At 42.5% G+C, this 22313-nt stretch overlaps 1 protein-coding gene across 1 annotated transcript in view; it reads left to right on the top strand.

Annotated features, from left to right (window-relative positions):
- Positions 1–22313, top strand: part of LOC141797117 (solute carrier family 45 member 3) — a 48503-nt gene that overhangs the window by 9927 nt on the left and 16263 nt on the right. The window contains exon 2 of the mRNA XM_074678545.1: positions 20153–20515. Coding sequence (XP_074534646.1) covers positions 20368–20515 — 148 coding nt within the window. The 5' untranslated portion in view covers positions 20153–20367. The remainder of the gene's footprint in view (positions 1–20152; positions 20516–22313) is intronic.

Here is a 22313-nt window from a genome sequence, read left to right as displayed (position 1 = left end):
AAACATTTGTTTAAGTAGCAGACAACTGTAGGACAATTCTCACAACAGTTTGTGACTTCTTCATGTGTGTTTCAAAGAATAAATGTCACAGTTCATCAACCAAGCGACTCTTATTGAAAGTGTCTTCACAAGACCTGATGTAATGATGATGTCAATTCATAAGTATCGCTGAACTTGTTCATGACATGGACCTCAAACACCAAGGTCTGCCACTGACAGACTTCCAGAGGGCTGTCTAATCAGAGGGAAGGAGTCCGCAGCATGTAGAGTCTGAAAAGACATTTCAGACAGAGAATGACCTGCATTTTTCTAATGTACTGACTTCTTTAGGTCAGATTAGCTTTGATTACTATGTGCATGGCACTGACTGTAAACTTTGTTTTCTCACTTTTTCTGTCAGAGAAGTGTCGCTGATTGTAAGCCTCTTTCAACTTCAGCTTTTAACAACAAAAAAAAAAAAAAACAAGCTCCTGGAAGCTGACGCCGCAGCACTTAGTGGCTTTTTGGTGCGAGAAAACAACAGACCAACAGTTTCACTCTCACACCCCCTCTGCTATTCTAATTCAATTAAGTGACTTACTGAGTTCGCCCACACGGTTCAAGTGTAGAGGGAGACTGTGTGGCACTGATGGCAAAACAGCCTGAGGTCCGGCTTTCACTAAAAGCCTGGAGCGGAGAGAAACGAGTCGAACGCTTTTCTATAACTCCCCATACAGAAGAAGCAGTACTTAAAAAGTTTGGCATGGCTGCTGAAGTTCAGACAAGACGTGCACACACACCCTGGAGCAGGGATAACACAGGCCTGTCTCCAGACACTTTCCCATGGTGATAAGGACTTAGCCAGATGTTTGCAATACATATTCACACCCCTGTCTTTGTCTCCCCCTGTAACCCAGAGGAAACCCCAGAGAAAGCACTAGCAGACCTGGTGAGGTGTTTGCTGCAACTAACATCGAATAACCCTGCCACCTCCTGATAAATGCTCCAAACCTTCCAGAAAACCTCAATCCAAGGGGACGGTGGACGGTTTTTCAACTTGATGTTGCACTCTTTGAAGTTTGTCTGTGTGAATGGGAAAAGAGCATATTATAAGACACCACAGTGTTCTCTTTCATGTAGCGAACTGAAAGGGATGCTGTTGAGTGTTTGAGAGAGTCCTTTGATATACGAGATGCTCTGTGCCTTGTGAAAGGACCAAGCTTATGATTTGAGTCAATATCTATATATGTGTGTGTGTGTGTGTGTGTGTGTGTGCTTTGATGCCAGCTTATAGCAGTTCCATGTTTAGTCTGAAACGTTTCTTACACTGAGCTTATTAGATCAGCTGCAATGTGTCTCATATGGTTTCAGCAGCTCGGATATGTGCTCAAAGACTCCTGCTGCTCATACACATGTGTGTATAGTGAACTGTAACACACTTGCACAGAAACAGAGCCTCATCTGATGTGATTTTTGTGTTCCAACCTAGTTAGCGGTAAATAACACTCTGATGAATGGTGAACTTGTTTCGCAGTTCAGGTCTCGCCTGAGGTTTACAGAGCATGATTAAAATAAGGAAGTAGCAGTTTGTCTTGATTACAAGTTTCTTTTGTTTGGAAACTGAGGAGCTGATGATAGAAATTTCTTATTTTCCTCACATTTCCTGTTATTTTTCGTCTGCATTTTTGGGTTGAGCGCACGAAACAGCAAAGCTTTGAACCCTTCCTGTGTTGTGTAATCTTGTTGTTTTCACTCCCAGAAAAGTCTGTGTTAAACATGATTAGAGGTTTCTTCAGAGCAAAGTGGTAAAAAAAAATTTAGATGGGTGATTTAGCAGGATAAAACATTGTGGTCTGACACTAGTTTGTGTGTGTGTGTGTTTTGGGTGGGGGTCATGGCTTCCTGCGTATGCTGTAAGTTTTAGAACCAGAGGACTCTGCCCCTCTGCTCCATCTTCACCATCTGGTTTGTGTAGCGTTTGACTGAGGTGTTAATCATTGTGCCTTGGGGCCACTCCCGCCCTAGAAACAGCTGGAAAAGGGAGATTGACCTGTTGATGTCCATCTGTCCTCACCTCTGTCTGTTGTCCAGGCTCTGCTGCATTGACTGTAGCCATGCAGCTGGAGGGGTCATGACCTTGCTCTTTCTAGTTTCTTGAAAACAGCTGGAGAAGCTTTCTGGCACTTCTCTGTCTGTTTGTGATGTCTCTCTGCTCATTGCTTCTGACAGGTCATCCAGTGACTCCTGGCTACCAAGTTTTCAAAGTGCTTCGAAACTTTTAAAAATATGACACCAACGTTGTGAATCCTTGGAGTTGAAGATCCGTAGAACTTGGCAGCTTATGCTGATGAATGGTTTTGGCAGTAGTGTTCTTTAGGAATGACAACGCCTTTTCCCATATGCACCATCACTCTCTGTCATAGCCCCGTGCTCTGACATGTGTCCAGAACATGTAACTTAGTGAATCCTGGTTGTCATACCATCATACCATCTACCAACTCCAGCCTCACCAAACAGAGCTAACATAATCTCACTCTTCATTTTATTGATAGACTCTCAAGTTTGAACAGACCACTGCAGAATAACTGCTGACTGTGGGTTGGAATGAACATTATCACAAACAGCTTAACTCTGGTCTTTTTTTTAGCTGTGTTCTGTCACTCTCCTATTTGGCTTATTCCTGCTCTGATATACTTTTTCTTTTTACAGTCCAATCCAGTGGCTGACATTACAACAAAATGAGTCATAGAAATACTTTTCAGCAGAGAAAAAGGACAGATGTTGCTTCTCACCGCTAAACTTTGCTGCCCAGCGTCGTGTCACCTAGGGCTGAACGATTTTGTAAAATAATCTAATTGCCATTTTTTTAGACCAATATTGCGATTGCGATTTAGCATACGATTTTTCTTCTGCATTGTTCACTTAATCAAGTTTTAAGTTATTCTATAGAATGACTAACACAACAAAAGATACTGTTAGCATTTAAACAAGTCTTTTTTGCATTTCTTAATTGCAAAAGAAAATTTTACTGACCTCCAGCTGTCACTAAGAGTAACAAACCATACAGAATAAAGTGATCAAGGGGTATGGCTCTGCCAGCCACGGTCATTCTACTGGATGGATCTTTGTAGCTCACAGGGTTTTTTTTGCCAGAAAAAAGAACAGCATTTTGACTTTTGCTGGTTTCAAGGAAGAACAAGTACAAGTTACAGTATTCCCTCAGGCCTGTGTTTATGAAACTTTTTTGGTTTTCTAATTGCAGCCTTTGGGATTTGAAAATTGCATTCTATTACAATGCAGTGTTGGTTTAAAATAGATTAATTGTTCAGCCCTAGTGTCACCTCAAGGACATTTGAGCCCTGTTTCCACCAAGCAGTCCATTTTAGCCCAGCACTGTTTGGTACGGGTTGGATCGGTAAAGCCTGATCCTGCGTGCGTTTCCACAGCCAACCGTGCCCCTTTGTGGTAGGTGGTGTGTAAGCCAGATGCCAATAGCCGCATCTGTTACGTTATAGTGTGACGCCATAGCAGTGTGACATAGTGTACCCCGCTTATAAGTCAAACGAAGAAGAAAAGCGCGACAGTAAACAAAGAACAAGTATGGAAGACATCCAGCAATTTGTCTTCTTTATGATTTCCATTTGGCTTTTTGTTACAAAACGCAATCAAGTTTTGTTTCAGAGAAGACTGTTTGCCACAGGCAGAAATACAGCTGCTGCTGCACGGTAAGTGACAATTCTTTCTACCAATCAACGGACTTCAGTGTTGTAGCTCCACCTTCGGGGATCGGATTGGTTTTAGTCTGGCAACCAGACGGAAAGGTCCCAAAACGTGGGGTGGTTCATCTTAGTTATTTGGGGGTCTATTCCAGGATTAGTATGTGGTAACGCGGCAATATGCATGCCGTACCGAGACGAACTGAACTGAACAGCTTCTTTGGTCTAAGTGTTCTTAATGGATTTATTTGTTCTCAGGAAATCCAACCAAACAACATATCCTGAAAAATAGCGTTCAGAAACCTATGAGAATCCATTAGAACCAATTCTTGCTTCTTCTTCTTCTTTCTTCACTAATAATCCTGTTTAAAATCGTGAAGGCAGATCCCATATGACGTCCTCTCAGTGCAGCGTTCCAACCAGCTACTGTAGTACTGAGCACAGAAGCATCTAAGTAACTCTGTGCATCAAATGTTGAGAATTTGGACATGTTGGGACCTATTGCTGTGTCCTGGCTGACAAGAGGACAACTCTGAGTGCTAAAATTCACTCTACGTTGTTATGTCCCCAAATGTGTTTCCAGTAACAACTTGTCACCAGGACCCTGTTCTACGAAGCAGGATTACTGCCTAGCGAGGTAGCTTTGAGGGTAGGTTCCGGATTCCCTGTTCTACGACACGGGATCACTCCTCAGTGAGGCGAGTCTCCATGGCAACATACGCTGAATGGCTAACCTGCTCCAGGGTAGGTTAGGTTCCAGATTGAACTCGCAGACTATAAAAACCCCGCCCACTGACCAATGAGCCCTCACGAAAAAATGGCTTGTCCATTCTTAGAGGATCCCGTGGACATCGGGGCTCGCATTGTCCGAGGAGCACTCCGGGGCTTGAGAGTTTTCAGGGACTGCAGGATCACCTCCTGCTCCTCCAGACTGCTCCATGTTCGCGATTGGTCAGATGCAGCGGGCTCTGTCTTATATGCGTGCACGCGCTCATTGCCTAGCTGGGTCCACTTATGAGGTTGATAACCAGCGTCGTAGGACCGTGTAGCGAGACCGCCGGCTACCGCGCTTAGTTCAGCGAGGTAGCTCCAAGGCTATCTCACTGGGCTGAACTTGCTTTGTAGAATAGGGCCCTGGTCTCACTCATCATACATAAATGAACAGAGCCTCATTCCCCTTCATTGGATTTTGAAAACAACAAATGGCAAGTGGTGATGGACTGAGGTGATGACATGAAAAAAAAAACTTTGATCTTTGTTCTTTTCATTATGGTAATTGTTGAACAACTATCATAAATTGTTAAGTTAACCAGAGATTTCCTTCTCTTGTCAGCTAGGCTGTCAGCTGACAAAGTGAAACCCTCTTGGCTGTCCACAGATCAAAATGACTTTGAGACTTTATTGTTCTACTCTCTTATAGTGTAGATGAGAGCAGTAACCTCAGTGTGTGTTGGGTAATTAATAAAACTTTGTATTTAAACAGTTTTTTTTTCCTTTGTGTAGCCAAGGGTGTAAATGAAACCACATAACCATATTGCCTAACATAGCTGCTCTGAATGAACAAGAAATCAAAATGACCATGTGTCACTTGCCAAATCAGATTAAAAGTCTGGTCTGATAGATAAAATAAGTGGGTTGGGCTCCACTGTGGTTTTTCCCATCAGTGGAAACACTTAGATGAAGTTGTTGGGGTGTAAATAACCTTGTGCAACGTATGATTTGATCCTGGAAAGGATATGATGGGCTCCTCTTAGTGCAGCCTCATGGATCGATTCATAATTAAATCATTATTTAAGACTCCAAGGCAGCCGTGACAGTTCTGTGGCAGTGTGCAACAGATGGCCCTCTCTAAGTGAAACACTGAGGTCCTCAGACTGATGAGGATATATGGGAGAGTCTTGAGGACGTATCTATCTTCCGTCTGGTATAGATAACTCCTGGAGAATGTTAATTGTCTGGTGCTCTTAGATAGTCATGGAGTAGAACTAATCCTGAAGGCGTTACATGCTAAAAGCCATCAGGAATGTATAGAGTCTCTGTGTTTAAGCATCAGCATCACGTATTTACTTAAAGGTTAATCTGCTGGGGAAGCACACAACAAGTGATTGATCCTCTCCATCCCTTCCTTGGCGCTGTGTATAATGTGGGTGACATTTAGGCTTTATTGGGTCCCTGCTGCTGTGCCAGGACATGTGGCTCCTGACTTCTATTCCTGATGCTCTGTTTTGGTTTCCTTGGTTTATCAAAGCAGAGAGCAGTGTGTCACAGCTTATTATGGGCATGCTGGGTTTGGCCGGCACAGGAGAGGCAGAGGTTTGTGGAGAAGGCTACCATGGAATTAAATCCCTTTTTGCCTGCACTGTGCATGTGCATCTTTAGAAAGAGCTGTAGTCAAGCACACACCCTGTGTAAACAATAGAAAACTGAAAGATTTGAGTGGAAATCATCCATTTTAAAGCGGGGACATTTGTAGGGAGAGCTGTCAGCTCATTGGGAGAGAAAGTGTCTGGTATGTGTGGAACTCCAGGCTCGAGGCTCCAGCCTCATTTTTTTCACTGTATACCTCATTATTCTTACTTCCATACTGTTTCCTTGGCTGGCAAGATGACAATCTAGTTGACATCAGTTTATGGGTTATTATGTGGCTAAGAGGGTGTGTTAAGCCAAACATGCACATTTTTTTGACTGGAAAAACATTACGATTTTTTTTTTAGGTATGATATTGTTGGTTTTGTGCATGTGCTCATTGTGCCCCACATTTATCTGAGCTCAGGATTTGTAAAGCGTAGAGCATCTGAAGAGTCAAGACCCAGGAGTTTAGCTAAGTGAGCAAGGACCCGGCCTTTCTCCAAAAGGGGATTTTCAGAATTCTCTTAATTCCAGGCAGGCCGCTCCTGTTGCAAAGAAGAAGTGCTGCCAGCAGCGGCCATTCTCTGCACTCTGTCTTCATATTGATCTGCCTCCAGGCTCCACAAATGGAGATTCCTTAAAGGCAGCCGTGGTCTAATGACATTACTCAACACACCCTCAGCTCCCCCACTCTCCCTGTTTTAGATCTCCCTCCGCACCACTTCTTTTCCCTTCCTCTCACTGTTATCTAATTAAAAGCTTTTCCGTAGAGGGCTGGTCTTGGCCTCCAGGCGTGGGGTACAGACATGGCTACAAGAGTGATAGCGTTTTGTGTGTGTGCACGCAAGCATTTGTGGGTGTACGTGTGTGCGTGTGAGCGTGTCCGTGTCTACTCAAATAGGCTTATTCTTGGCTGAGCTGGTGAACCCAAAAAAGGGTTAAAGCAGTCCATGGACAGGCGCTCATGCAGCAGTGTGAGCTTATGACTAGACTGCAGGAGCGAAGGTAATGAGAGAGGCTGAGAGCGCAGCTCCTGCCCTGATAGGCAGCTGAACATGATACCGGGTCAGGGGGGATAATACAGAACTTTTAGGGAGTGGTTATAGATAGGGAGAGAAGAGGGCTGGGGGAGTGGCCTCGGTGTGAGCTGATATCAGTTCACTCTTTGTTTCCTCACCTTTTGTTGTGCTCCTGTCACAGGTGAGTGTTACGAGAGCCGCTTTCTCATTATTTCACGTCGTGATTTCACATCCTGTCTGAATGTATAGAAATAACCTGAAGAGGAAAACCGAAGATGTATTTTTTTTTTTTTTTTTTTTTAACCTAGTGCCAGGATTCCTCAAGTGCTTTGGGATTTTCCCATTTCCCACCTTACAGGCTGAGACACAGAGGGAGGGAGGGAGGGAGAATAATAATGGGAGGGCTAAACGAGAGAGGAGGGAGCAGGGGACTCAAGCAGCAGGATACAAAAAGAGTCAGACTCTTAAGCACAGAGTTGAAGCAGGTGGTCAAAGGAATCAGCCGATATGCTCAGACTGCGAGTGAGTGGAGTGAGCTGATTGGACAGAGAGAGTGAGCAGCCTTTAAACACGTTAGATGCTCAGTTTTCAGTTTTGCTCGTCTGTAGATGGACCTTTGAGCTCCGCGCCCTAAGCTGGTGAGTATCCTGCCAAAAAATTCTTCTTTTATTTTTACTAAAATCACACTTCATCATGTATTATCTCAACCCTGACGTGCAAACTGGACAGACATGATGAAATGAAGTGTTTCTTTATAACAGCAAAGGCAGCACATGTGGGATTTTTAGGGGCTGTCTTCAGCCAAGCGTGATAAACGTCCTCTGAAAGTGATGGGCTCAGTGTAGCGTATTAAATAAAACTGTATGTCTGTATTGTGTGTGCCAATGTCAGTGAAAGGTCAGTCATTTCTTTTTGGTTTAACCTCTGATTTAGGCAGGGTTTTTGTAGAAGTAGCTCCAATGTGACGCTTTCATCACTTTTACAAGGATGTACTCAAGATACTTATTGTCAATTCTTATGAAAAAGAAGCTAACCGGCCTTCATGGGGAGAGTTACATCAAGTTTTACAAAAAGGTTTATTGATGACTAAAATTTAGAATGAAATTGCATTGTGTTTTAAAATAATCCAAATATTCTCTAACTCCATCATGACTTCTTCATCCTCACCATGTGTTTGTATGTCGCATTGATCATATTCTTACACTAACTAGGAGTTTGTTTATGAATCCTTCAACAATCCTGACTTCTCTGTTAACTAAATGTAAGCGTCATCATGGTTGAATGAAAACTCATTAGCGTTTGCATCCCTCCCCATTAGCCCTTTCACCTTGACACAATAGGTTTTCAGTACCTCGGACCACAGGGAGACACGTTATCAGCCACATTGACTCACAAGAGGCTGCTCTGCTCAACTCTGCTGCTTTTCATTGTTGTGTGATTTGCATGGGCCAAAATGATAACAGTCACTCCCTGAGCTCCTGCTGGATTCATTCTCCTGTGTGTGTGTGTGTGTGGACGGAAGTTCAGGCTGCCCTGGGTTTGAAAACCATGCAACACACTAAAACTCCCTGAAAATACAGTACATGACCTTAATAAGTGTGATGTGTGTTTCCATGTGTTTGTCAATATTATGAGGCTCTTATTCTTTTTTACACCAATTTTTTAAGTCTGATTTTTTTTCTCAAAAAGGGTATTTTGGTATTTCTGTGTTGCCAGTCTCAGCAGCAGTAACAGCAACTCCGTTCTCTAAAACCTGGTGTATACTTCTGCCCCCTTTAGTGCAGGTCTGCATAGCCCCTTTTAGCACAGAAGCCTATACACTGTTTCAACCAAGCAGTTTAGTTCCGTTCATCACAGTATTTTATGATGTTTCCACCGACTAATCCTGGGACAGATCCCCAAATAACTGAGACGAGCTATCCCACTTTTTGGGACCCTTCCGTAGGGGTGCCAACCGATCCGATCTCAGAAGGTGGAGCTGCAAACCTGCAGACTGTTGATTTGTCGAAAATATGGTCGCTTACAGTGCAACAGCGGCTGTATTTCTCCTCGCAGCATACAGTCTTCTCTGAAACAAAGCTTGATTGCGCTTCGTAACAAAGAGCCACATGGAAATCACAAAGACGACAAATTGCTGGATGTCTACCATAGATACTCTTTGTGTGCCGTGTCACGATTTTCTTTTTCGATTGATATGTGAAGAGGATACACAGTGTGGCGCTGCTATAGCGTCACGCTATAATGAAACTGATGCAGCTATTGGCATCTGGCTTACATGCTGCCAACCACAAGGGGGCACTGTTGGCTGTGAAAACGCAAACAGGATCAGGCTTTACGGACCCAACCTGTACCCATATCAAACTGTACTGATGTAAACCAGTTTGGTGGAAACGTGGCTTTACACCCCTGCTATTGTTTAAAACGATTGTCGAGAGGAGCGGTCGCAACGATCGTCATGAATCATACCCTTATGTCCGTGTGGTTGTGCAGAAAGTGAACCAGCCTGAAGCCCACCTCTTCAAAACATGCCAAAGCAGAAAGGTGAACCGTGCTCAAGCACGGCACACTTGCGGACAAACTGGCCAAACAATCTGGTTAAGCGAGGTACACTTTACCACTGTGATCTCGTCCTTAGCCCCCTCCTGGATATAACTGGGCCTTTAAATGATGCGGATCACAATCCCTGTGATTACTCTGCTGAGTGGCCTTGAGTTTCCTGTATTCTCAACATTTCAGAAATCACTAGACATCCCTTGAATGCTTATTCTGGTCTGATTCTTCCCCTCTGTCTTTTTCATGTAGTCATTTATGAATCAAGGGCAACATGTATCAGCTCCAGTTTTATGTAATATGCTCAAACTGGCTGTGAAAAATCAAGCAGAAAACACAGCAGCACATGAAACAGGCGACAAGACACAGACCTCACAGATTTTCCTTTATACGGATGATAAATCAACTCACTATAATAAGTCTTGACGACACTGATGACATTGTTCTCTCAGGGGCCTTGAACTATTAGTTTCCTGTCATCTTTTTGGGTCTTTAAACTTCAGGGATTTCTTCTGAGTCATCCTTTTAATTAGTTGCCGGGATGGAATGAGGACTTCACATTTTGGCACTGAGATGAGTGTTATTAGACCCTTCAAAGTAGGACTAGGTTGTCTTTCCTGCCACATTACAAGAAATATATCTTTGAATCGCACCTCTTTCCCTGGCAGTCCTAAAAAATAACCAGTGACAGGTGGACTTTTCATTTAACCAGGGAGGTGGACAGTACAGGAGGAGAATATCAGCAGACAGCTTTGAAATGTTAGGTCCGTCACATGATTCACAGTGAAAGGCAGGGTCAGGGGTCACACTGACGGATGTTGGCTAAAGATTACAGGCTTGGGGGTAGGGTCAACAAAGTCAGAGCTGCCTTTTAAAGGGGAGAGGCCCAACACAAATCAAACACTAAAGTTTTTATTGTAGCAGTCAAACATGGTCTGTGTTTTCCATTGTCAAAAACAAAAGGAAGTGAGACGTTTGGATGGAGGCGGCCAGAGGTCTGATGATGGACTAATCAGAATCAGAGTAGCGTTTATTTACCAAGTATCTTCCAAAGATTACAAGGAAATTTACTCTGTTTTTTAACCATAATGAAAGGTCAGAAAAAGATACTGAACAGCTTCGACAAGTGAATAAAGGAAAGGGTTACACAGAGAAAGACAAAGTATCCCTGAGTTATGGAAGGACTGTTATCCCAACTTAAATCTAGATCTTTTTGGAAGAAAAGAGAACTATGTGAAACAAAATCTTGATAGGTTTAGACAGAACCCAGACACCAAGCTGGATCTCCTATAATCAGGATGAAATATATATCTATCTTATCGACTCTGCAAATGGACACTGATGTGTTTGCTTGTGTGCAAACGAAGAAATTCAGCCACGTACAGTGTGTGCTAAAGGAGAAATAAGCTATTCAGAGCCAAGCTGTTTTTTAAAGCGGGCTGTAAAAATGTTTATTTTTGATGCAAAAATAGTCTTTTTTTTAGCTTGGTGTGTATATGATTTCTGGTGTTTCTGCAACCAGCCTTGCAAGGGAACCTCAAGGAACTGTAGTCTGGAGTACTTCTGCATAGGCTTCATATATCTAGACCAGGGTTTTGCCGCTGGTTTCAGACTCTCTGACTCTCTAAGACCTTGGGGCCATTTACACGGCAACAGTTTTAGGGTGAAACGCAAAAGTAGTGTTGCGTTTTAGCCTTGTGTATTGACACAAACTTTCCAAAATGGTGTCCAGAGTGTAATTTTTCTGAAACACTGCAGACTCCGTTTATAAAACAGTAAGGTGGTGTTGTTAGCAGAAATGCTGAAGTCACACACCGCTCTTGTTGAATAATTGCGTGACCCCGTAGCAGCGCAACACAGTGTACCCCGATATTAAATCCAACGCAGAAGAAAAACGCGACACAGTAAACAAAGAGCATAGATGGAAGACATCCAGCATTTCGTCCTCTCTGTGATTGGCATGTAGCTCTTTAATACAAAGAACAATCAAGCTTTGTTTCAGAGAAGTCTGTGTGCCACCTTGAGAAATGCAGCCGTTGTCACGGGGTAAGTGATGATTCTTTCAACCAATCAACGGTCTGCAGTGTTGTAGCTCCACCTTCCGAGAGCAGATCGGTTCAGTCTGGCACCTTTACGTAAGGGTCCCAAAAAGTGGGACGGCTTGTCTCTTGTTTCGGTTATTTGGGGATCTGTACCAGGATAAGTCAGTGGCAACGCTACGAAATGCGTGCCATACTGGGACGAACTGAAACGGTCTACTTGGTGGAAACGCGGCTGAAATGCAGTCTTGTGACTTTGAGGGAGTGGAAGAGTATGTGATTTTCCATGCTGGACATGAACACAGCACTACAACCCTACATACTGAAGAGTAAATATGTTAAATTGAAAAGTATTTACAATTTATTGTTTAACAAGTTGACATTTTTTTCCACATAAACACACTAAAGTACCGCAAATTGATAGATACCACTGAGTACCGATACAGATTGCCAGGTACCGGGAATCGGTACCAAAGGTGAAAGGTACCCATCCCTAGTCACGGACTGCCATGTTGTGCTTCTGTTGAACAATCTACTGAATCTTCTGACTGTCTTTCAACAAAATGTGCATCTCTTGCTCCACTTCTGCTCTTAGTATTCCCCAATACACCAGATGATCAGCTCAGTTCTACTTTAGAAGGGGATCTACCAAAAGCAGCGTCTGTACAAGATAGTTATAGCGCCAACTACAGGCCTGTCATGCTTACTACAGCATTTCCAGTCCCTCAGTGTTTCCACGTAAACACAGATGTTTTTCACTATGTTTTTGGATGAAATGTTGTGTCAACGAGGTCTCAGAAGATTGCTCAGGTTTACTGGTCACTCTAAATGACCTGAAAGTGTGTGCATACAAAGTTTCTGGTGAGATCTGAGTTGACTGGAGGCTGAGCTGACAAGAAGCTCATTTAGACTAGACCCGTTCAACTCCTGATATGCATATATTTCCAATGCAAACAGACATTATGTTGCCCATATGAGACAAAAGCATATCAGTAATTCAGCTGTCAGGTTTGTACAACAGAAGCTGTCTGTCTGACTACAAAGGCAGGTGAATTATCTATGTGTATGCAAAGGGGCTGAGGAATAGGAAGCAGAAGCATGCTCAGTTCAGTAGGAGGAAGTGATAACATCTGACACGTGTATTGATGTCCGACCAGTAAATTTGAATTATACACAAGGAAATGAACATTTTGAGGCAGGTAGAAGATGTGTAAAAAATTATCTAGATATACAAAGTAAAACACTAACGGACAGTGGGTGAATGCACAACCTTTTACTGAGGGTGATTGTTCCCTGAAAGTGACTCCAGGTAGAGACCTTGGTGTCATCTGAGGACTTGCAGAGGGTTGTGTCGAGACAGATTCTCATCTGTCTGTTTCCCCTCAGTGTCTGGCGCTTCCCATGGCGCTGAGGTTTTTATATTATGGCAGCATTACAAGTGGAGCAGTATTCATTAGAGGTTGCCTCATCCTAACTTGTTTGTGCTGTTGAGAGTGCGGGGCAGAAGAGCTAGGAGGACGTTTTCCAGGAAAGCAAGCAGCAGAAAAGCTGGTCCTGCCGTCCCTGCATGCACACAGTCGGGTCTGTCAATGTGCAGGACGACCACGGTGCTGCATCCATTCAGCCCGAGCCAAACTCACAGCCAGACCCTCCTGCTGAGGTTTCTGCAGCCACAGCCGTGACTGTGCTTGTGGCTCTGATGTCATCCCAGAGCAATTCCTTCCTCTTTTTGCTTCCAAACCCTGCTGTCTGCAGGGACAGACCCCCACCTCCATTCTGCCCACCCAACACCACACACACAGCCTCTGTATCCTACCATCCATATCAACCGTGTGTTCATAGAGGACTTGGAAATAGACTTGATACCTTACTGTATCACATTTCTCTCCCTAGCACAATGTACACAAAGCCTGTTTTGTATTGTACAAAAAACGCTCAGAGTCATTAGAGCTGTTTTTAAGGGGGCCTGCAGCTGAATGGAGCTCAGTAATGGAGCTGTGGGAGAGCTGACAAAAGAAGCCCCCTACCAACACCACCTCCCCTCACTGGGCTGCTCAGACTGGAGTGTTTAAACACATTAGGTGATGGTGAGAGCTTTGGCCTAACATGTTCATGTGTTAGTGTCTCCAAGGCTGTTCAGAGACGGTGAACAGCACAAGCAGTGCACACTGAAGAATCAGTGCTGTCTTTCAAGAGGGGGTATTGTGCTTTTTTTCTAGGCTTTATACAGTCCCTGGTGATTTACAGCCCTCTAAAATGTCTATCTCATTTCAAAACCCTGATTTCACTCTGTCTAAAATGCTTCATTTAAGCTGCTGTCTCTTTAAGGCGTTGTCCACTCACAGATGGGTATTTGGGAAACCGCATTTCTATATGTTTACACCCGTCATCCACAGGAAACCACAGCTGTACGTCACTTAGGGATGGGTTCCTTTCACATTTGAACCGATACGGTACCGATGCCCGGTACCTGGCAATCGGTATCAGTGCTCAACGGTACCAATTTCCGGTACTTTTTTGTGTTGATGTGATAAAAAACGTCAATTTAATAAAAGTTAGTAGCAATAAAAATCTCTAATTTCTTTAACTTCACATATTTATTCTTTAATATATAACCTTGCAATGCCGTGTTTGTGGCCAGCATGGAAAATTATCTACTCTTCCAGTCCCTCAAAGTCACAAGGATGCATTTAGGTACCTAAACATGGTACCTTTTGATTTTCCATGAATTGGTACCCGGTACTTTTGACAGAATTTGGTCGGTACCTATAAAAGTACCTTATTCGGTACCCATCCCTACTTGAGCCCCACTTGTTGGCCAATTTGCCCACTGTGTGTGGACAAAAGTATTTTTAAAAACGAACAAGAAGGCAGGGCTTAAAGTCTTCCGGCGTGAGGAAGTCTCCCCCTTAAAAAAAAAAAATTATACATAATTATTTAAATCTCATAAATAAGCAAAGCTCGCTACAGCTTTGGTAAAGACTTGTGAGTTTTTGACCAATACAATTGAAGGATTGCCTGTATACAGTTCAACCAAACACCATATCAGCCAATTAAAAGTTGACAGGGGCGGGTCTTTTGTGTGTCAAGAGGTTTTGACTGCGCGTGCAAACTTCTCCTGTCACAGCGAGTTAGCTTACTCAGCAGCTAACGCCACCATGGAGCAACATTTCATGAAACCAGGAGAGGACATTTCACTAGTGGACATAGGCGTTAAAAATAAATGGCGATGGGCGTGGATGGATGAGGTGGGCAGCAGTGGAAAGCCCTTTGGAAGCCGGTGCCGAAAGCTTCGAGAGGCAGGGGCTAGCTTCTGTGTTGTATGCTCCACGAAGCAAATATACGCAACGAGCGGCAAAAAAGTTTTTCCTCGCCACGAGCTTCGCCCGAGCCATATCGTAGCTGTCCGTTCACTTCATCACACGATGACGATAGCTGGAACCAGCGCCACCACCGAGGCCCCTGCTTCAATCACTGATCGGGTATGCGAATTGATAGTCCGCGTATGCTCCTTTATTGTACGCCTATGCAGAAAAGTAGCAGAGGACAAAACGGCTTTGGCAGTTCTTGTAAAATGTATAGAAGCGTTATAGAGGATTTTTTAGTTTTGTCTTTTTTTTTCTCAATGTACAATATATGACACCACAGACTGTTCTAGTGTGTATTTGTCATCATTTTTTTTCCTTTAACTTTTGAGCAACAAGAAAATAGTTGGATGATTATGAGAATTATTTACACCATCTGATCTTTTATTTGCTCTTATTAATATAATCTCTTATTGTGTTTTAATGAGCTAAAACACATTTTTAAGCGCTTATTGACACTAAAAATTGGATCTCAGAATTTCAGGCTCAGGATTTTTTTCCACTTTAAGCCCTGAGAAGGGGATACTCATATTTGAAAATACCTAGCTATGTGTGGACATGGCTCAAGACTCCTCTCTCCACAAACCTCCTTCCCTCTGATTGGCCAGCCCCCTGGAGGCCTGTTGAGGGCAAAGCTAAAGGCAGACCTTGGTGTTTGAGGCCCCATGTGAAGATCTTGTTAATATGTTGTTCTAGTTTCAGTCTGACTTTCATTGACATATGCCCCCCCCCTTCTCCTTCTCTGTCCTCCATCCTCCTCCCTCACATCTGTCCTGATTCTCACTTGCTGTTGCCACTCGGGTCAAGACTTCAGCAGCCATCCAATTTACAAAACCCTGGAATCTGACTTTCTCTTTGGCTGGCGTCCAGACATACTGTGGCTGCTAGGGTGGACAAATCAGATTTCTCTATTTTTGCCACTGTGGGCCCTTCTGTTTTCAGTGAGAACGTTTGACAGAGAGTCAGCTGGGGCATTCACACTGAGAGCCACGGCTATAAAGGCATAACCAGTCATGGGCAGATATGTCAAAAGGCTCCTCTTAGAATGCGGGTCAGAGACAGGCCTGACCTCAGGGGTTGTGGAAGGATGAGGAAAAAATGCAGGACGAGGAAGGAGGAGGAGGGCATTGTACATTTACTTACACACAGAGTATGTTGGTAGGGGGTTGTTGCGGCCAGACAGGCTGCAGGGCTAAAGGCTGGTCCCCTGATGGGTGTCTTTCAGTGTGCCCAGGCTGGGTGGGAATAAGATCTGACGGGTGTGAAATGGTCCTCTTTCTCAGGGACCCAAGCCCCTGCTACGTCCAGCCTGCTCACACTGTCGCTTTGTCCCGCAGGTTCTCCAAGAGCCTGAGTATCAAAAGACTCATAAAAACCAAGCTGAGGCAGAATGCGTGCTGGAGAACCCTGATGGCATAGCTGATTTTTCATCACAATAATGTGACAAGCACAAGGAAGTTAAGACAGGCACTGTAAGCCTCGAGTTGGCAGTGATTTACGTAAGTGACAGTAATATGTAAGGACAAGTGCTAAGTCGTCGAATGAAGCTACATGTCACAATATCCTAAACATGTGTGGATTCTTGAGAAATAGTTATTCATATCCTTTTCTGTGTCTTAGCCAGCACATTTGCAACATGTTACCTAACATAAAAACAGCAGAAGATATGTTTCCCTAGGATGCTGCATGAATCAGATTAGATCACTTACTGAGCTGAGCACATTTCCGTGGTTACACAAGTCTTGTTAGAAATGATGACATTCAATTTGCTTACTGGCAGAGAACAGATGGGCGGCATTGGCAGAGAAAATTCACACCGAATGCAAATATAGCACCTTGTTGTTTCTGTTTTTGCGGCTGTTCTGACTGTTCTTGCTCTTTCCCTCTGCTGAAGAAGAACTAACACCTCAGTGGAGGATGATGACGACAATGGAAATCTGGGTTCTACTTTTTGTTTTTGCTCCAGGAATCAGAAACACAATATTCAAAGAGGACATGTCTCCATCCTATGGTTTCTTCTCTTCGTAAATGTCTCTGAATACTTCCCAAGTGATGGGGTTGTTTTATCTAACAATATCATTTTTGTGATTGCATTTTTAAATGGTATCCCTGTTGTAGCCAAAATCCTTTTTTTTTCTCACACTAGTGTTTTAAAACCCTTAAATCAGCATTTGTCCCCAACACTTTGTTTTAGCTGCTGTATCTTTAAGGCTCCACCACAAAACCCCATTTCCTCTGATTGGCCGGCCGTTTAGGGTGTAGACCTTGATGTGATGATGAGGCCAGCCCCTCCACTCCCAACTTGTTACAAACCAATCAGGTTTATAAGATGACCTCATCTTTTCAGCAGCTGGGAAGATCCTGTGCTATTTTCAGATTTTACAGTTTTGGTCAGTTTACGGACAGATTCGGGTATTTCTACAACATATGTGATGCTTTGAGAACCTGCACACTTCAATATGGACATTCGGCATTGCTTGATATCTATGTTTAAAATATGAGAGAGCGCAATGCCCCCTCTTTAGAGACTAAAATCATGTTTGACACTATCAACAAAGTTGAGGGTCCATGTGTGCTGCCTTTATCATTGTTATTATTGCATGAAATGGAGAATATAAGCTGCTATCATGGAAAGAATATCCAGTTGAAGTGCAGGTGTCAATGAGCAGAAAATAACAAGGAGGCTGTTCTTATGGGTCAACGTAGTGTTTTATAAAATAACAGTGATTTTTATTGTCTGTCATTTTGCTGAAAGCTATGGCTGAGTTCTGTTTAGATTTTTTTCTGATTTCATTTCTTTGTAGAAATGTAGTGGATATTTAGAGATGGGTACTGAATTAGGTACTTTTGTGGGTACCGACCAAATTCAGTCAAAAGTATCAGGTACCGATTCACATAAAATCAAAAGGTACCATGTATAGGTACCTAATTGTGCCCTTGTGACTGTGAGGGAATGGAAGAGTAGGTGGTTTTCCGTGCTGGATATGAACACAGCATTGCAAGGTTATATATTTAAGAAAAATATGTTAAATTGAGAAAAATTAGATTTTATTATTAGACAAATTTATATTTTTTACCACATAAACACAAAAAATTACCAAAAATTGGTACCGTTGAGTACTGATACCGATTACCAGGTACCGGGCATCAGTACGGTATCATTTCAAATGTGAAAGGTACCCATCCCCATGGATATTACAAGAAGTTAGCTTGCCTTTATTACTGAGAAAATTACACTCTGTGGTGTTTTTTTTTCTTTCTGAAAAATTAATTGTTTATGAGGATAGATCAAAGAAAACTACAAACCCAAATTATTCAAATACATGAAAGAAGATCAAAAAATCTTGGAGCGAAAGATATTGCAGACAAACATAATTCATTTGGCATACCTCATTTCTGCTGACTCAACAGTAACATAAAGGGTTAATCTAATCTATAATCTCTATATAGTGTAATCTAAGGGTGGGAGAAAAAAATCAAAAGTCGATACATTAGGATTTTTTGCCAATTTTAAAATGGGGATTTTTCGTCAAAAAAAATCTTTTTTTTTTTTTCAAAGTCAATTTTTTTATTTCAGTATTGTTTTTTAACTGTATTGGAAAAAAGTTACACTTTACTCCAGCAGAAGGTGAAATGTTTCTCTCTGACTCACGTAATGTGCATTTTATTGGAAAATATGGCTCCTGATGTAGTCTGTAGACATTATCGTGGTCATTTAACTTTTTCACATGTTCTGTTGTTAAAAAAGCAAACAGTATCGAAGAGTTGCAATTCAAATAGAATCAGCACCCCAAAAATTGTAATGGAATCAAATCACGAGAATAGCAAATGGTCCCACCCCTAGTGTAATTTATCCCTTTCTGCCCTACAGAGACTTATTGTATGAACCCAGGGTGGAGGGAAGTTCTCTGGACTCTTATTCAACTAGAATATGTTTGAAATAATTGTGGACATGAATGGTTTACCTCTATCTAAATGCAAACGGTGTTGTGATCTGAACCTGAGAGGAGATGTTGCCACAGCTGAGGCGGGGATGTTTCATTAACAGGAGACAAATCTCAGATAACCTTCTTATTGATTGTTGTGGTCTGTCGGGTCCCTTTTCTCACGACCTTGTTGACATGCTACATCACATATGTTGCAATGTAAGAAAAGTTAGACGAACTTTCTGAGGAGCAGAATTCTCCCTGAGGTTTAATCCTGAAAAATGTATGTTGCTGCAAGATACCGTTAAGTGGAACCAAAATACATGTGCCTTATCGAATCCGCAAATCTTGGAAATGTGGAACTGGTTATCAGTACCCAGGCGACAGGCCCAGCATGTTAAAATCTGCTGTGTAACATCATCCCTCTTAGATTTGTCTTAATTTACCTCCTGCCTCAACGTCTCTTTCTCCTGACACTTCTGTGCAGGTGCTAAAACTGTCTCCTGCACACAGAGCTGAACAATGGTAGTAATCTTTTTGAGGGCAGACTCGTGTGAGTGTGTGTGTGTGTGTGTGTGTGTGTGTATGAGAGGGAGCTGAATAATAAGAATAATGGAAGGGTTGGCAAAGGCAAGGCTGTGTTTTAGATCCTCCCACTAATAACACTGTTATTATGGTAAAAGAATAAGTAGAACGGAAAGAGATGGAAATTAGACCTTCAGACTCCTTTTTCAGAGAGTGATATTTCAAACCAGCATGATTTTGAGACAAAAAAAGATGAGCAAAGCAGCAGGGGGAAGAAGAATTCTCTTGGCAAATGACTTGGTGTGTTTGCCACGTCTGTGCAGCTGACTCATCTCCTATGTCCGCCTGTTGTTGTTCCTGCTGTCCTGAATCTGTTGGTGGTGGAGCTGACAATGTATCAATATCAGCCTCGTGACTGTCGCTGCTGTTTCCTTGTTTCCTGAAAATATGCTGGAGTCTGTTTTGATTGGATTCTGATGTCAGTGAATGTTTAAAGGAGCTGCTCAACAGGTCATTCCTGCATTCTTCACCTGGGTTCTGGTTGCATTGCTGAGCCAGACCAGTAATGGGAGAAAAAAAAAGAAAAATTAGTCTGAGATGTTGTGAGGAGAGTGTAGAGCTGTGTGCCATATTTTAGCTGTTCAAAAGTTGTTGAAACTTTTTTTTTCTGTCTCACTTCTTCAGATCCAGAATGCTCACAGGACGATGAATCCCCCAGGCCATCTGAGACATCCACGTGTCTGTGCTGCTGTCCCTTCCCGACAGCCCTCTGGTCCCACTGGGGCACCATCTGCCTCCCCAAGCTCACCCCCTCGTCCCTGCCCGGGTGCCTCCCTCCTCCCCTGCCCCCAGTAGTGGCCGTCCCAGAGGGGAAGAAAGGCAATCCAGCCCCTGTAAATATGCCTGGATGGAGGTCTCAGTGGCGTCTCGTCCTGCTGAACTCCCTGACCTGTGGCCTGGAGATCTGCGTGGCAGCTGGGATCACATACGTGCCCCCACTGCTGCTCGAGGCTGGAGTGGAGGAGCGCTACATGACCATGGTGCTAGGTACGGGTCCGATAACAGCCACAAGAAGGGGCTCTGGTTACAGGCAGCTTCTTCCTACTGTTATCTATTTCTTCTATATTCTTTAATCTGTTAATTTGATTCCCTTTGTGGCTTGTTTACTGACCACAATTATGTTTCTTGTCCAAGAGTTCAGATCCCCTTGAGTGCAACACTCTGCTTAATGACACAAGCTTTAAAACAAGCTTTAATACATTCATACTTAGTTCTTTGTTTGTGCCAGCTTAATTAAAGCCATAGCACAAATGTAACATTATTCATTTGTCTGGAAGGAGTATTTTAAATTGATTCAGACTGAGAGTTGTGTTTATATAAACAGGTTTTATGCCTGTCCTTTCTTGTATCCTTCCTGGTCCAGTGAAAGCAAAGTTGTTTGTTGTGGAGATTTTACTGGGAAGCTTTACACTGCTCGAGGGCTTCAATCTTTTTTTTTCCTATTTGGGCTGTGAAAACATAATTATGGCCGTTGCATAATTATTATATTTGTAAAGGTGGTAGTTAAACGCTAATTTCATGGTAGCAACGGGGCAAGGAAAATACTGTCACACTCTGTTCATTGACATCACTTTACAGCACTCTGGAAATGCAGAGCAGCTATGAGTTATGTGACTTTAAAGGTTTTGATAAGGCTCTTCTTCATCCTTCCATAACAGTAGTTATGGCAGATGATGGCTAATATACTGGCTGCTGTCCTATGCAGGTCAGTTTGTTATTTTCCAGGGTCTTCCTCACTGGAAGAAGATCAAACAACATATTTAGTATCCAGGTTGTTACAGCTGCTTTGTGAGTAAATGAGGAAATGCTCATCTCATATACTTCCTTGCTTTGCCTTGAGACACAAATTTTCAGCTATTCAAAGCAATGTGTTTCATGCTTTCTACTACTTCATCAGTGGATTAAAAAACTAGGATTGTGTTTTAGTTATTTGTGTAGTCACCCTCGATAATCAGCATCAGAAATATCAGTCAGTTAAACCAAATAATGATGATCTGCTCGTTATAAGCTACTGCTCCTCTGTTTTGTCTAAACTAGTCTTTGAATGTAGGGTTTGAATACTATTATGCGCTGCTAACAGGGAGCCAGAAAACAGAGATAAAGAAAAACAATGTGTGAGTTTTAAACTTTTTGGGAAAGATCTATATTGGTTTCTTGTAGTATTGCATAACCTTGATTTAGCTACACTGAAAAAAAAAACAGTTTGGCCAACTTAATTTATTGCTTCAATGGGTCACACCTAAATAAATTAAGTTCTTTGAAATGGAGTTAGTAAGTTCAATCAACACAACTGTTTAAGCCAAATCAACCTAAAAATTTGATTCTTCTCAAATCAACATTTAGCATCAGTGCAACTTAAAGATTTCAGTTGTTTCAACTTAATATTTACACAAGTTAAGAAATCTGACGAGGTGTTTTTATACTTTATTGCACTGGAAAAATTGACAAGTTAAGCTTGCTTACAAGAATCTAGGAAAATAATTGCACTAAAAAAGTAAGTATAACTAATAGTCTTAAGTTAAGTTAAGTTTATGCCTACTTGTAAAGTTTACTTTACAGCCTATAGTTTTTACTTAATTTTGACCGCAAGTGAGGAGGAGATGCAGTGGATATTTGACCCTGGAAGGTTGTTATCTTTCCAAGAGCACAGGCTTTCTGTGTCCCATATGGCATGGACCGTGTACCTTAAAGCATGTATAATGTTTTATATGTTAATAAATAAGATGTGTTGATGTGCTAAAATTATGATCAGAAATGACAAACTGGGTTTTGTCTTCAGTTATCT

This window comes from Halichoeres trimaculatus, unplaced genomic scaffold, assembly GCF_033239565.1.
Source record: "Halichoeres trimaculatus isolate MK-OKI-2021-1 unplaced genomic scaffold, fHalTri1.1 fHalTri1_scaffold_10, whole genome shotgun sequence".
Lineage (NCBI taxonomy): Eukaryota > Metazoa > Chordata > Actinopteri > Labriformes > Labridae > Halichoeres > Halichoeres trimaculatus.
Note: the sequence above shows the minus strand (reverse complement) of the source record. Positions and strands in the feature narration are given on the sequence as shown.